General features: G+C 50.0%; 1 protein-coding gene across 1 annotated transcript; it reads left to right on the top strand.

The window, feature by feature from the left end:
• The first annotated feature begins 2188 nt into the window (after nucleotides 1–2188).
• On the top strand, nucleotides 2189–7444 carry MYCL (MYCL proto-oncogene, bHLH transcription factor). Its single transcript, XM_039255967.1, has 3 exons — nucleotides 2189–2374; nucleotides 2712–3216; nucleotides 6241–7444. Exons 1-3 carry the CDS (start codon nucleotides 2294–2296, stop codon nucleotides 6837–6839), a joined length of 1185 nt encoding a protein of 394 aa, XP_039111898.1. The 5' UTR covers nucleotides 2189–2293; the 3' UTR covers nucleotides 6840–7444.
• Nucleotides 7445–15356: the final 7912 nt, after the last annotated feature.

Here is a 15356-nt window from a genome sequence, read left to right as displayed (position 1 = left end):
CCCTGCCCTAATTAAGCTTACAGTCTGATAAGGAAGACATACATTAAACAAAGTGGGCAAAGGGAAAGAGCAGCCCAACTCACAGAGACAACTTAATTTCCTTTATCCTAGTTCTTTTTTTAATATATAAATTATACTTTTACCTTTTTAAAAAAAAGTTTATCCATTTATTTTGAGAGAATGAGTCAGAGAGGGGCAGGGAGAGAGAGCGAATCCGAAGCAAGTTCCACGCTGTCAGTACAGAACCGTGAGATTGTGACCTGAGCCGAAATCAAGAGTCGGATGCTTAGCCCAGTAAGCCACTAAGGCTCCCCTTTCTCCTAGCTCTTGAGGTGGGGTCACCTCCTATTACCTACTGTAAGGAACCATGGAGGAGGGCTGTTGAATAAGGACATTCATCTAGATAGAGAAAGAAGACTCATTTTCTAAGCCTTCTGTGGGTTCTACATCCCAAATCCTTCCAATATAGTTATTTTATGCTTTATCTAGGGTTGGTTTCTGTCTTTTATAACCAAGAATCCTGACTGGTACAGCAATCATCTCAGACATCTGTGGACCAGACAGCAAGTTACCAAAAGGCAGTTCCAAACTTTCCGCCTAAGGACTGCAGCCAAACCTGGAGCCTTTCAGATCTGTGCCTTCATTCAGCACAAAGCAGGGCACACAGGCTGTGTCAATAAAATCTGGCCGGCTGAGTCACTCAGTAAGTCCACGAATATCGGCCAGAATCTGTTCCAGGTCCTGAGGTTACAAAGCTAGTACGAACTAGATGCTGCCTTCAACGATGTCCCACATGCATTTTAGATCCCATACTCAAAACTGATGGTGTCATCATCCCTGCCTTCTTTCCCAACCTATACGTCAACTCACACTTTGTGTGTGCTCTAACCGCAGTGAACTGCTTGCACTTCTCACTTCCCTCTGCTGGGATGCCAACAGTGAGTACTTTCGTGTTCTTAGACCACAAAGAGTGGGACAGAGAGAGACAGCAGGCAATCTGGTTGCTGACTGTGTACAGCGACCAGACCTTGAAGGTTGCGTAGAACATTCTAGATGTATTGGCTGCTATCCTTAATTATTTGGCCTAAATGGAATGACCATATAGTTTAGATTTTCTTCCTCCACTGAAAGTAGTCTGCATAGAAGATGACAGAAAGGGCTTATATGTCCATCATCTTGGCCAGAGATGCAACTGCAAGCAATGGTCCCACTTTACAGCTAAGCAAACAAAGGCTTCAAATGACTTGGCCCCACAGCTAGCAAATAGCAAAGCAAGGGCTTGAATGAAGTTTCCAGACTCCAATTTCTCATTTTCTTTCCTCTAGTACTACATACAGAGCTGTTTTGGGTGTGGTGTGAGGATAGGGAGACAACCCTAGGCCGGGGGGTGGGGGTGGGGGGTCGGGAGTGGGGAGGGATTTCTCCTTACCACCAGTGCACCAGAGGCTAAGTCTGTTTTACTTGCCTCTTTCCTTGGCCTAGTTCCCTTCTCTATCTTCTTAAGGAAATTCTCACAACTATTCCATCCCTTTTTTTTATAGATGGAGCTGAAGCTCAGAAAGGTTAAGTTTCACGCTCCAAAGTCCGGAATTTTCCTACTTTGCTTCTCTGAGGTCAGTGCTTGGACGACCACGGTCAAGAAATCGGCCAACGCGTGATGAAGAGGATACCCGGCACTGGCCCCAGTTCAGGGCTGAGGGCCACCAGGTGGCGCGGTGGAGGTGCGCCTGTCCCGTCCCCCGCCACCCCCAACCTCCACCCGGACCTCAGGGCAGACGCACCTGAACTAAAAACCCGCGAAGCTGCCTCGAGGGGCGGGGTAGGGAGTAACCCCACTGCATAGCCCAGAGTGGGCAAGGAGTGCGGCTTTAGTTTGCGCCATGGGGACCGCCCGGGCCTAGCTGAAGGGTCACGCCTCCATTAGTCGTCTGCCAAGCCGTGTCAGCTCGCTGCTTGCCCTGAAGTCCCCAGCGTGCAATTCATTTTGGGGGGTCCGGGGAATAGAGTGGAGCGGGAGAGAGCAGCCAGGGCCGGTGGGGCGGAGACTCCACCGCCCCCACCTGTCGGCTGCGGGTCGGGGGCGGGTCGGGGGCGGGGCCTGTCCCGTAGGGTCCGCCCCCGGTCCCAGAGCCCGGGGCGCGCGACGAGATATAAGGCAGCCGGAAACAATGCGCCTGCATCTCGCGCTCCCGCGCCGATCCCGGGATCGTCCGGGCCGCAGTGCGCGAGCGAGGGCGGGGGCGCGCGGGAGGGGGCGCGTTCTTGAGTGCGGGCCGCGCGCTCGGTGGCGCGCATGTGCCTGTGTGCGGGCTGCCGGGCTGCCCCGAGCCGGCGGGGAGCCGGTCCGCTCCAGGTGGCGGGCGGCGGGAGCGAGGTGAGGCTACGGGCGGCCGGGGGGCGGGCGGCAGGCTGCCTCCTGGGCACAGCGCGCCCCCGCCCGGCCCAGCCTGGCCCTGGGAGCTGCGCTCCGGGCGGCGCTGGCAAAGTTTGCTTTGAACTCGCTCCCCGCAGCCCAGTCCGTGCGCTGTGAGCCTCTTCCTTGGGCACGCCGACCCGGGGCTGGGCTTCCCGGGACGCGAGGGAAGGACGCGGGCTGCCAGCCGGGAGGTTGGGGAGGGACGAGAGCCTGGCAGCCGGCTGTGCTGGCAGACCCGCGGACGCCTCTCTCCTCGGCCAGCACCCCAATCAGCCGGTACCCTTCCCTCCCGCAGGGAGCGGACATGGACTTCGACTCGTACCAGCACTATTTCTACGACTATGACTGCGGGGAAGATTTCTACCGCTCCACGGCGCCCAGTGAGGACATCTGGAAGAAATTCGAGCTGGTGCCGTCGCCCCCCACGTCGCCGCCCTGGGGCTCGGGTCCCGGCGCCGGGGACTCAGCCCCTGGAATTGGTCCCCCAGAGCCGTGGCCCGGAGGGGGCGCTGGGGACGATGCGGAATTCCGGGGCCATTCGAAAGCTTGGGGCAGGAACTACGCCTCCATCATCCGCCGTGACTGCATGTGGAGCGGCTTCTCCGCCCGGGAACGGCTAGAGAGAGCGGTGAGCGACCGGCTCGCCGCCAGCGCACCCCGGGGGAACCCGCCCAAGGCGCCCGCCGCCCCAGACTGCGCTCCCAGCCTCGAAGCCGGCAACCCGGCTCCCGCTGCCCCCTGTCCGCTGGGCGAGCCCAAGACCCAGGCCTGCTCGGGGTCCGAGAGCCCAAGCGACTCGGGTAAGGACCGCCCCGCGCCATCTAAGGGGGGGCACCCCCAGGGTGGCCAAAACTCTGCCGCTGTCTGAGGTCAGGCATTGGGTCTTCGCAAGCCCTTCGGCCACCTCCCCCTTTCTCTGTCTGAAGCTGCCGGTGTAGCCCTCAGCGGTGTCTGTCTGGCACGTGGGTGTGTTAGTAAACAGTTTGAAGAAGTGGCGTGGGAGCCAGCGTCCTTTGGATGATGATTGGAGCCCCAGGGGACCAGGGAGACTGGGTGAGGCTTAGCGCTTAGGGAGGACAATACTAGGATTGGACTGTAGGGGATTTCTGTCCTCCGGAGGCTAGAAGGGCTTTATTAAGGGTTACTCCAGGCTTCAAGTTTTTTGTTGCTGCCACTTTCCCTGGGAAACTCACACTCCCCCAGGGAGAGAGGAAGCTGAGGAGCCTTTTGTGCAAAGCCAAAGCCTTCACCCTTTAAAAAAAATCTAGTCTCCTGTCTGCTTTACTTTAAAAGGTCGATAATACCCTCCCATTGCACCTCCCACCCCTTACCATTTGTACACCACACAATCACCCACGAGTCTGGCAGCAGAGCAACTAATGATCCCCATTAACAGATGGGAAGACTGAGGCTTAGAAAAAGGAAATCAATAGCAGCGAGCTCCATCTTCTTTAGCCCAGCCCTCCATTGCACCCAGGCACTTCTTCCTTGATGTTTCGAGGGTCTTCATGATAGCTTATCCTAGAGTGGTGGGCTACACTGCTTTGTTGCTTTGACCTGGGCTGGAAAGCTGTTCCTCTAACTCCCTCCTAATTTCACCTGTGGGTTCTCTGTAGCTGCTTCCTTGCATTCAACAAATGTTCACTGGCCACTGCATGGTGCCAAGCTCTGAGCTAGGTGCTTGGGTCACAGATATGGAGCTCCAGCCCTCCTCCCCATCCCCGGATGCAAATTTAAACCTCACTAGGGGCAGACTTCAGCATCCAGTTCTTAGCCTCGCCTCTTAGACCTCTACCCATGAGAAAGACTAGAGAGGGTGCTTTTATAAAGGGTGCCAACTGATTAGCATCAGGTAAATCAGGGTCTAGAAAATTCGCCTGTAGCTTTTAAGAATAACTTTTCCGTGACCTTTTGAGAGGGAACTGGGGAGTGGGTACAGAAGTTGTCATATACTTGCGGGAAGAAATAAGGATAACACAAAATTAAAAGTCTTTTTTTTTGGTCTGCATGTTAAGGTCATTTTTAACCTGCTTGCTTTCAACACCAAGAGCTTGTGTTTGTTCAATGGCTGGAATGGGAGTTTTGAGATCAAGAAACCAATAAAGATCTATCTCTACAAAAGCTGATGGAGCGGTAGAGTGGAAAGAGCATTGTTTGGGGAGTTTGGAGATCTTAGTTTGAGATTCAGAACATTACAAGGTGATATGTGGACTTGGCTGGTCTGGATCTCTGTTTCTCCCTCTGCACGTAAGAGGGTTGGACTTGATTGTCCAGTGGAAGGCATTTCCTTGTCTGGGTAGAGTTAGACCATCTCTAAAAATAATGGTTTCTTACATTATTTCTTCCTTAAGCAGAACCTTACCAGCTATGAGGTTTAACACTGAAATATTAAAGGTTTGGGATGTGGGAAAGCTTCCTGAATCATTTTCTGCCTTGCCCTTTAACCTGAACCTGTTTGCAAGCCCCTGGTTCACTCACAGGCCACATGGCCCAGAACAAAATGCAACAGATTGCAAACAATAAGGGGGGAGGCGGTGGGGAGAGTGACTGACGGCAAGGCTCAGCCAATAGAGACTAGGGGCTGGGTAAAACAGCTTTCCAAACACAGCTCAGCTAGCCAATCCCAGGCCCTGTGGCCAGGAGGGCTGAATGGTCAGGTTTTATTAATGGAGAAATAATGCGATTGTCCACACAATGGAAGCCTTCCTGACAAAGGGGCTCAAGGATCCTGATATGCAAAATAGGCCGAGAGAACTGAGCTCTCCTGTAGTCAGGCTGAAATGCATGAAGGTGGCCTTCTGGGTGGGGGCTGCAAAACGTGAAGCGGGTAGACTTGCCCCTAATTGCACTCTCCTGGTTGGGTAGCCTAAGAGACCTTTGAGCCAGAGAATGACGGGGGCATGTCCAGGCATCTCCAGGTCTCTTGGTGTTTTGGCCCTTGGATTGGGCCATTCTGTTGCCGCTCAGTTCCCTGCCTCCCCCCCCCCCCCCCCCCGCACAGGTTGCTTGCAAATGGTCGCTTGTACCTTTGTGAAGTTCCCGCAGCTTTTGCCGATCTGCTATCACAAATCCAACCCTCTTCTGGTCCAGGGAAGGGGGTGGGGCAGGCGACCTATAAATGATGGATGAGTAGAAACCCGTTGAAACCAGGAGCAAAATGCTCCTTAGGGAAACCGGTTCCCTCCCCTCAGTGGGTGAGGAGGGATGGGTTATGTGTAGCCCTCCCTTCTCTGAATCCTCCGCTGAAAGGGATGGCAGAATAGAGAGGTGGGGGAATAATAGGATTTATAACTTGTGAAAAGTAACAATTCCCCAAGTGCAGACTGTGCTGGGCAGGAACAAAGGGCAGCTCGGCCCACAGACCCCTCATTTACAATTCTGATGGAGCATGAAAGAGCCCGACTGGGGAAGATCTTTATAGCTAAACTTTGTCCCAGGCCGATAGCTCTTTCTCTCCATCCCCTCGGTGGGGGAGGGGAGCGCCTGTGCAGACTGGGGGCTGTTGGCTTGGGTCTGCCTTTTGTTCTTATCTAAGCCTTGCTGTGCAAAAGGAAATTAGAGAATATTTTCCTTCTTGCTTATTTCCCCTCCTTTCCTTCACGCTGACCTTACCCCATTACAAATGAATCAGTTGTCTTTCTCCTCACTTCAGTTTGTTTTCATCTAAATGGGGAAAAATGTCACCTCTTCCCCCCCGCCCCCAGCCTCAGCATAGCGTCTATGTGTGTGTATATTTGTGCGTGCATGCATGCGTGTGTGTGTGTGTGTGTGTGTGTGTGTGTTTCTCATGGGGTGTGTTTCTTCTCTGGATCTCTCTTGGACAGAGGGTGAAGAAATCGATGTTGTGACAGTGGAGAAGAGACAGTCCCTGGGCGTACGGAAGCCAGTCACCATCACGGTGCGGGCAGACCCATTGGACCCCTGCATGAAACACTTCCACATCTCCATCCATCAGCAACAGCACAACTATGCCGCCCGTTTTCCTCCAGAAAGCTGTTCCCAAGGAGGGGCTCCAGAGAGAGGTCCCCAGGAAGAGGCTCTGGAGAACTATGTCCCAGAGGAAAAGGAAGAGGAGGCGGATGAAGAGATTGTGAGTCCCCCACCTGTAGAAAGTGAGGCTCCCCAGTCCTGCCACCCCAAACCTGTCAGTTCTGACACCGAGGACGTGACCAAGAGGAAGAACCACAACTTCCTGGAGCGCAAACGACGGAATGACCTCCGTTCTAGGTTCTTGGCCCTGAGGGACCAGGTACCCACGTTGGCCAGCTGCTCCAAGGCCCCCAAAGTGGTGATCCTGAGCAAGGCCTTGGAGTACTTGCAAGCCCTGGTGGGGGCCGAGAAGAGAATGGCCACGGAGAAAAGGCAGCTCCGATGCCGGCAGCAGCAACTGCAGAAGAGAATTGCGTACCTCAGTGGCTACTAAGTGACCAAAAAGCCTGACTGCTCTGTCTCACAAAGACCCGAGTTTATTTTTTAACCTGCCCCCTCCCCCTTAGTAATTTGCACATTTTGGTTATGGCGGGACAGTCTGAACAGTAGATTCCAGAATGCAGAGCAGCCGGTGCACACACTCCTAAGGGCTTGCATTCTTGGAAACCTGGAAACCCAGCTCTCCCTCTTCCCTGACTCTGGGGAGCACTGGGCCTTCTCTGGCGCCTTTGGCTTCTCAGGCAGGCAGCTGACTGGGGAGCCTGGGGTGCCTAGCTCACTAGCTCGGAAGGAAAGCCTGACAGATGCTATGCAACAGGTGGTGGACGTTGTGGGGGGTGGGGGGCTCCAGCCTGCTTGAAATCTCCCACTCCGGATGAGCTTTAGGCTGGGAAAGGATGCTCCCACTGTCTCTGGGGCGATGCTAGACAGCTGGGCCCGGATGCTCTCCCCGAGGCTTTTCTTTCCAGGAGACACACGAGCTGTCTTGGGTGAAGACAAGCTCACAGACTTGATCAACATGGACCATTACCTCACTGTCAGACACTTTACAGTAGCTGAGGAGTTGGAAACCTTTAATATATATATATTATGATGATAGCTGACACCCCTCCTCCCACTCTAAATGCTGCGACCTTGAGAACATTTAAAGAGCTTGGCCTCTAGATTCTTTGTCTCAAAGCCCTCTGGGCCCTTTCCTCTGATGAGAAACCATTCTGTCCTCACAAGGGACTTTTTTGTTTCCTTCTGCCTTTGTTATGCAACAGGCTCTCCTGCACCCCTTGCCCACAGGTCAGAAATATTTCCCTAAGACACTGGGAAATGGGTCCTAAGCCTGAGGCCCGGGGAAGGCTTGTAGTGCCGGCCATGAACTTGAGATCTGCCCAGGTGTTTTCCATCCTGGAATCTTTTCTCAAGGCAGATGTCAGGCACATCCGGAGGGAGAACTGTACCACTTCCTCTTTCCTACTTCCCTCTGCTCTCGATCCCTGACTGGTATGTTTGAAGTTCTACCAGAACCCTGCGAACTATCCTAGTGCAACTCCCAAAGAGCTTGCCAGCTCTGCAGCCACCCTTGGGCCCCTCGCCGGCCTGTCACAAATCCTGACATGAGTCCCATCTCTTTCCCAGAGTCTGGGCCTTACTGCAGTTCTTGCCGGGAGAGCTGCTGGGATTCATCTAATGCTCCAGAAGGCGGACTAGTTTCCTGCTGGGTTTTAAAGGAGTTTCCAGGAGCTCTTACTTAGCTGACCATGATGGATTTTGCCCCAGGTGAACTTGGTACCTCCAAGTGGACTCCAGATGCAGCCTCCAGTCTGGAAAGACATCTAACCCAACAGGTGTCATGTGGGCAAACTCAGGAGCCCCAAAGCCTGGCCTAGAAGAAAGATCAGCCCCTCCAGAACTCTGCCCAGGGCAGCAGGTGCCTACTGGCTGTGGTTTTGAAAGGGGGTGGGGGGTGGCGGTGGAGATGGGGTGGGTAGAGCACTCTCTGTGGCTCTGGGAAAGCCAGCTGCTACTTCCAAACTTATTATGCACAGTGGTCTGTTTCCGAGGTTGTTTTCTGGCCTCAGAGAACCCAGTGGAAATTTGGGGGAGGAAAAACCTCTCTACCTTCTGGAGTATGGTTTTTGGGAGCCAGCTGACTTCTGGAACTGTCTTTGGAGAACAGGTGGGATGTAGGTTACCGATGTATCACCTGAATAGCTTGTGTTTTATAAGCTGCTGTTGGGTATTAGGCTGGGAGCAGTGGTTTGTTTTATTGGTTTTTTTTTTTAATACTGTATTTTTGTATGCCTTTTGCAAAGTGGTGTTAATTGTTTTGTACAAGAAGAAAAAAAACCTCTTGGGCAATTCTCCTGTTGCAAGAGTCTGATTTATTTTGAAAGGCAAATTTACCTGAAATTTTGTATTTAGTTGTGGTTATCGATTGCCTGATTTTAAAACGTTGCCTTCTGAGACTTCTGCTAATAAAAGATTTCTCAAACATGTCAGAGTGGGGGCACCTTATGCCAACCAAGTCCCCCTGAGCCAAGGAAGACGAGTTCAGGGTAACTGTCAGCGATCCAGAGGGCTGCATTTCTCTAACCATGTTGCTAACCAGGCCATTCCAGTTTGGGTTCCTGAAATGCCATTTCAGACATGCCTAAACAATGTAGGTTCAGTCCGTGGTGTACTCAGTGAACGTGGCATTCTCTTGTGAATTGCAAAGAGGGCTGAATTTGAACTTTAGAAGGTTTGAAATCCCAACTCCACCACTTGTTCTGTGACTTCTAGCTTTACCTTTCTGACCCCTAGTTTCCTTTTCTGTAAAATGGGGATAAATGCCCCTGCCCAGGGGGCTGACAGATATTAATGAAGTAGTAGACTTTAAACCCTTTTCTTAAAAAAAATTTTTTTTTACATTTATTTATTTTTGAGAGACAGAGCACAAGTCGGAAAGGGGCAGAGAGAGGAGGAGACACAGAATCTAAAGCAGGCTCCAGGCTCCGAGCTGTCAGCACAGAACCTGATGCGGGGCTTGAACCCACAAACATGAGATCATGCCCTGAGCTGAAGTCAGATGCTTAACCAACTGAGCCACCCAGGCGCCCCTAAACCCTTTTCTTAAGTGTGAAGCCTTATATTATTTAGGGTGGTACCGGGTTCTTACCTTGGTGGTATGATGACCATGCAGGATATCTTAAAACTTCTCTAAGATTTTGTGATGTGATACAACTTTTTTTCTTTCTCCCTCAATTAATGAAAGCAAATGAAGGCTCCTCTTCCCTCCCATAGTCTTTCTAAACTTGCCCTACGTGCAGAAGGGGAGAATTGAATAACAGCTGTTCCTGATAGAACACTGCCTATGTCAAAGCACTCTGCCCCCTCTTTCATGTTACACCACGACCAACTGTGCGCCAGGGCTATGAAAGAGGAAACTGAGGTTCTTTTTTGTTCCCTTAATAAATAGTTATTCATTTTTGAGAGCTACAGTGTAAACAAGGGAGGGGCGAGGCAGAGCTGGGGGGGCGGGGGGGACAGAGGACCCGAAGCAGGCTCTGTGCTGATGGCAGCCAGTGTGATAACAGGGCTCGAACTCATGAACCATGAGACCATGACCTGAGCCAAAGTCAGACATTCAACCGACCGAGCCATCCTGAGGTTCTAAGAGCAAAACAAAACAGCCCAAAGTTACTCAGTTACTCGGCCAGGAAGTCTGTGCGTTGTGATCTAAGCTCGCTTTTGCCCATCTCCACAGCCAGAGGTCTCAGCCACTACATCATAAGGACAGCTGGTTTTGTTAGCATGGCGTGTGTGGAGGAGGTAAGCATGGAATTCCATCACTTAACTGCTTGTTGGAATTGTCTCTCCGTGAGGCCATTGCGCCTGCCACTTATTGGGACGGAGTGGAGCAAATGTTCCGTGACCAGTCACTCGGCCGCATTTGTGGGCTGGGGGGGGGCGGGGGGAGGGTTAGTCTTGCCCCAAAGAGGCCCCTTCTGGGACTGTGAAGGGCAAACAGTTGCTGTTCAGAAAGGCCGTATCATGGTAGAAGAAGGCCACTTTGCCTCGGCTAATCCTTTACAGCTGAGAGCTGGCTGCTATTGCCCGCCTGCTCTCCCTCTCTCCTTTGGAGCCTGAGTAGAGTCCAAAAATTCCTATAAATTCCTCACATTTACAAAGTGACCCTCAACACAAGTACGCAGCCTCTGCCACATAGTACTGGAGCCCAGGGCGGTTTCTTGCTCAAGGTCACATAACAAAATCAGAATCCCAAACCCAATCTCCTGTCAGGTAAACTTTCCACTCAACCCCCACTGCCTCTAAACTACAGAACCTAGTTTGTATGTAGCAGTGTGATAAACATAGACTTGCATTGTCGGGACTCTTTTCTTAAAACTTCACTTTTTGTCTCTTTCAGTTCTTGTCACTCTGCTCCCAGTATATTCATCCTTCTTTTTTGATGCCATTTGTCAAGAGACTAATTTGTAGGATTTCTCTCCCTTTCCTAGGCCTTGAAAGAATTCATGGGCCCACTATAAAACAGCAGGGACCCCTAGGTCCAGGTACTAATGCTTGCTGTTTTACATATCTTAATTCTCACAATAACTGGGAGAACAGGGTGGCGTCAGTTCCATTTCACAGATGAACAAACTGAAGGTTCAAGACATTGAAATCATTTGTCTGAGCCCACACAGCTAGCGCCAGCTGCCTGACTCCAAACTTCAGCTCTTTTGAGTCTAACTCTGCTGAGAAAGGAGTGGGAATAAAGCCATCTCCTGGGGGGAAGGGAGGGTGTTTCTGGAATGTGAAGTATTTTAAGCTCCTTCCTAGCTCATTTCTACAGACTCCTACCTCTATCTTTGTCTGAAAATAGCTGGGAGTTTATTCCTGGATTTTGGAGAACAATTTCTACAAATTAGGTTTGCCTCTGAATAGCATACCTAAGGGACTCTGCACATAGACCATAAGGGGCAGCTGAGAAGCCGCACTTAGTATGAAAAAGAAAGGCCATCTTCTGTGTTAGACAATAAAAAGGCTAAAGTGTGTGCTAATTCCTGCCTCTGTTGACAGGGAATATTCTGGGGGGAATGAGACGGGCTGAACTATCTTAGATGTGCTGAATTTGCCTAAGGTGCTCCCAGAGTTAGGATATTCCAGAATATTCACTTTCGAAGGAGAAGGAGAGGAGGGGGATGGCTTTGTTGATCTAGAAGGTGATAGGAGGGAGTGAGAAAGAGACTTCTTTCTAAGGAGAAGATAACCCGTTGGCAGATGATTGATGAGTGGGTGACCAGGCAGGGGTGAATGGGAGGTGTCTAAATGTGTCAGCTAAAGTTCCGTTGGGGTGTGAGCATTTCTACTTTAAGCCCAGTGGGCAGCTCTTATTAATATCTTTATTTGGAACTGCTGCCAAAGGGATCAACTGTATTAATGTTACCTATTCTTTGGGCCAGGAAATGTAAATTCGTTCTTAAAGTCTGTAATCAGGTGAGTTATTAAATAATTACACTCTGTGCCAGGGGCCTAGTAGGTGCCTAGGAAGTGTCGGATTGCCTTTAAACTTGTGGGAAGCAGTACGTTTAAGTGGTATTCCCCACCCAACAGATCTTAGTTTCAAGTCTGGCTCTGCATTTTCCAGCTGCACCCTTGCTATCACCTTGGGCAAATCATTCCCTTCTCTCAGCCCCAGTTTCCTCCTCTGTGAAACAGGTATAAATAATAGCACCCACTTCATTGAGTTGTTGTGACCAATAGTAAGTGCTCAGTAAATGATAAGCGTTATTCAAACCATTTAGCAAGCCACATCTAGAATGCAGATTAGTCATATTTCAAAAGTGATAGAAGAGATTCGTACATGATACCTCAAGAGGCAATAAGTCATCAAGGAAAGAGTAGCCAGGGTTTGGGGAGACTGAGCTAGGCAAAGGAGAAACGGCAGGCACAGGTCTGAGCTTCTGTTTGGTCCACAGCATCCCATGACCCATGGCAGACGGGAGCTGTCAGCCTCTGATGCAGTTGCACATATGGGCCCTCCATTTGTCCTTACTGGGCACTGACTGTGGTGCCTTCAAACTGAGCAGGAGTCGATGGACTCCATTTAGACAGTTAAACCCTCAAATGCCTATTTTGCTCAGGCAGTGACTCTCAAACTGGAGTCTGTGTTAAGAATCCACCCATCCCACCTGATGCAGTAGGTCAGACCAGGAATCTACACTGCTGACCAACAAGCAGGAAGGTAGAATCCTGAAGTCACACTTAGAAGAATGTTGGAATAAGGAGTTGGAGCCAGATCCTATGGAAATTTAAAGAAAAAAAATCACTGAAGGTGGTATATAGATGGCATAGTATAATGGTTTAAGAACAGGGATTTGGAGTCACTACCTGTGTGATGTTGGGCAACTCACTTAATCTCCCTGAGTCCTAGAAGTTTCCTTCTTCTCTAAAATGTATATAACATTAATATCTATCTCATAGGACTGTGGTCAAGATTAAACAAGTTATTATATGTACAACGCTGAGGATAGTGTCTGAGGATAGTGTCTGAACAATGATATATGAAGCTATGGTTCCTGGGGGAAGTTTATGAGCGTGCAAACACCGTCACAAAATAAGGCAGTGTGTGTCTCAGTCAAGGGCTACAAGTCTCAGAAGGGGAAGAGAGCACTTTGGAGTCATCAGGAAAGTTCTCGTTGGGGATACGGTGACTATAACTGGAACCAGAAGTCCCAGAAGCATTTGGCTAAGTGATGAAGAGGAAGGTGTTCTAGGCCGAGGGACTAGTTCTGGGGAAGAGGGGATTGTGGGAAGGCTGTATGGAATCTGGGGAATGGGGAACAATCTGGTCTGATGTGCTGGCTGGGCAGTCTCATTCTTACCAAACAAGAGGGGTTGCACTGGATTTCTAAGAGGATGCTTCCAATAGCAAACATCCTCCGTGATTCTTTCAAATAGGGAAGTCAGGGAAAGAAACTGATTGTGGTTTCATGAGATTTGAGGTGATGGAGTCATACAAGATAGAGCACCCAACAGGAAGTTGAGGATGTGATACTAAAGCTTCAGGAAGGGGTTTGAAATGAAGGTACAGATTTGAGACTCAGGATATAAAGATGATGAAGGCCCAACATGTCAAGCCTTGAGAAAGAGAAGGGGCCAGAGACACAGAGGAGAGGGCTTGCAAGAGCCATGAGATTAGGATTGGAAAGAACCTCTTACAGCTCTGTATGTTTTTCCTTTTTGCACTTCCCCCATTCTGATTTTGCAGCCTTCAGGGATCTGCTGTGGGTGTGCAGGCCCTCTTAGAGAGCTGAGAAGACTGGAAGCGAGCCCCTTTGGAGAACATTCTGGTGTGCCCTGGAGAGAAAACCCTGTAACTCAACCTCAGCTGGAACATAAACCATATGACATGGTGAACTCTACTCTCCTGTGAGGGGAACCTGAATTGTTTTGAGCAAATCTGGGCTCCCCAATCTGAATCAGCCAGTCGCTAATGGAAACAGCAACTAATGGAAAATATTGTGATTACTCAGGCCCTGTACTGTGTTTTGTCCCTCACCAAATACACATCTGTCCAGAACCCAAGAATCTGACCTGAAATAGGCTATTTGCAGATGTCATCAAGTTGAGATGATGCCATACTGGATTGAGGTGGGGTCTAATCCAATGACTGGGGTCCTAGGGAGGGAAAAACTTGGACAAACACACATGCAGAGAAGATGGTCATGGGGAGGCAGCGGCAGGATTGGAGTCATGCTGCTACAAACCAAAGAATGTCAGCAACCACTAGAATCTAGAAGAGGCAAAGAAGGATTCTTCCCTAGAGGGAAGCTTGGGAAGATGGCCCTGATGACACCTTGATTTTGGGCTTTTGGGGTCCAGAACTGTGAGAGAATAAATTTCTGTTTGTTTAAGCAACACAGTTTGGGGGGCGCCCGGATGGCTCAGTCAGTTGAGCATTCAACTTTGGCTCAGGTCATTATCTCACGGTTCGTGGGTTCAAGCCCCTCATCGGGCTCTGTGCTGACAGCTAGCTCAGAACCTGGAGCCTGCTTCAGATTCTGTGTGTGTCTCTCTCTCTGATCCTCCCCTGCTCACGCTGTCTCCCTCCCTCTCTCTCTCTTTCTCAGAAATAAATAAAACATTAAAAAAAAAAGAAAAAAAAAGTGACACTGTTTGGGTAATTTGTTATGGCAGCCCTAGGAAACTGACACAGGCACCAAATTTATCATGAAACAATCCCACAGGAAATATTTTTTTTAATTTTTTAATACTAATTAGTATGGCTGCACATCAAAAGAAACAACCCACAAAACTAATAGGCAACCAACGGAATGGGAAAAGATAGTTGCAAATGACATATCAGATAAAGGGTTAATATCCAAAATCTATAAGGAACTCACCAAACTCCACACCCAAAAAACAAACAACACAGTGAAGAAATGGGCAGAAGATATGAACAGACACTTCTCCAAAGAGGACATCCAGATGGCCAACAGACACATGAAACGATGCTCAGCATCCCTCCTCATCAGGGAAATACAAATCAAAACCACACTGAGATACCACCTCACGCCAGTCAGAGTGGCTAAAATGAGCAAATCAGAGAACTCTAGATGCTGGCGAGGATGTGGAGAAACGGGCACCCTCCTACACTGTTGGTGGGAATGCAAACTGGTGCAGCCCCTCTGGAAAACAGTGTGGAGGTTCCTCAGGAAAACAACAATAGAACTCCCCTATGACCCAGCAATAGCACTGCTAGGAATTTACCCAAGGGATACAGGAGTGCTGATGCATAGGGGCACATGTACCCCAATGTTCATAGCAGCACTCTCCACAATAGCTAAAACATGGAAAGAGCCTAAGTGTTCATCAACGGACGAATGGCTCAAGAAGATGTGGTTTATCTATACCATGGAATACTACATGGCAATGAGAAACAATGAAATCTGGCCATTGTGTAGCAACATGGATGGACCTTGAGGGTGTTATGCTGAGCGAAATAAGTCAGGCAGAGAAGGACAAATATCAT

This window comes from Hyaena hyaena, unplaced genomic scaffold, assembly GCF_003009895.1.
Source record: "Hyaena hyaena isolate Hyena2069 unplaced genomic scaffold, ASM300989v1 scaffold_551, whole genome shotgun sequence".
Lineage (NCBI taxonomy): Eukaryota > Metazoa > Chordata > Mammalia > Carnivora > Hyaenidae > Hyaena > Hyaena hyaena.
Note: the sequence above shows the minus strand (reverse complement) of the source record. Positions and strands in the feature narration are given on the sequence as shown.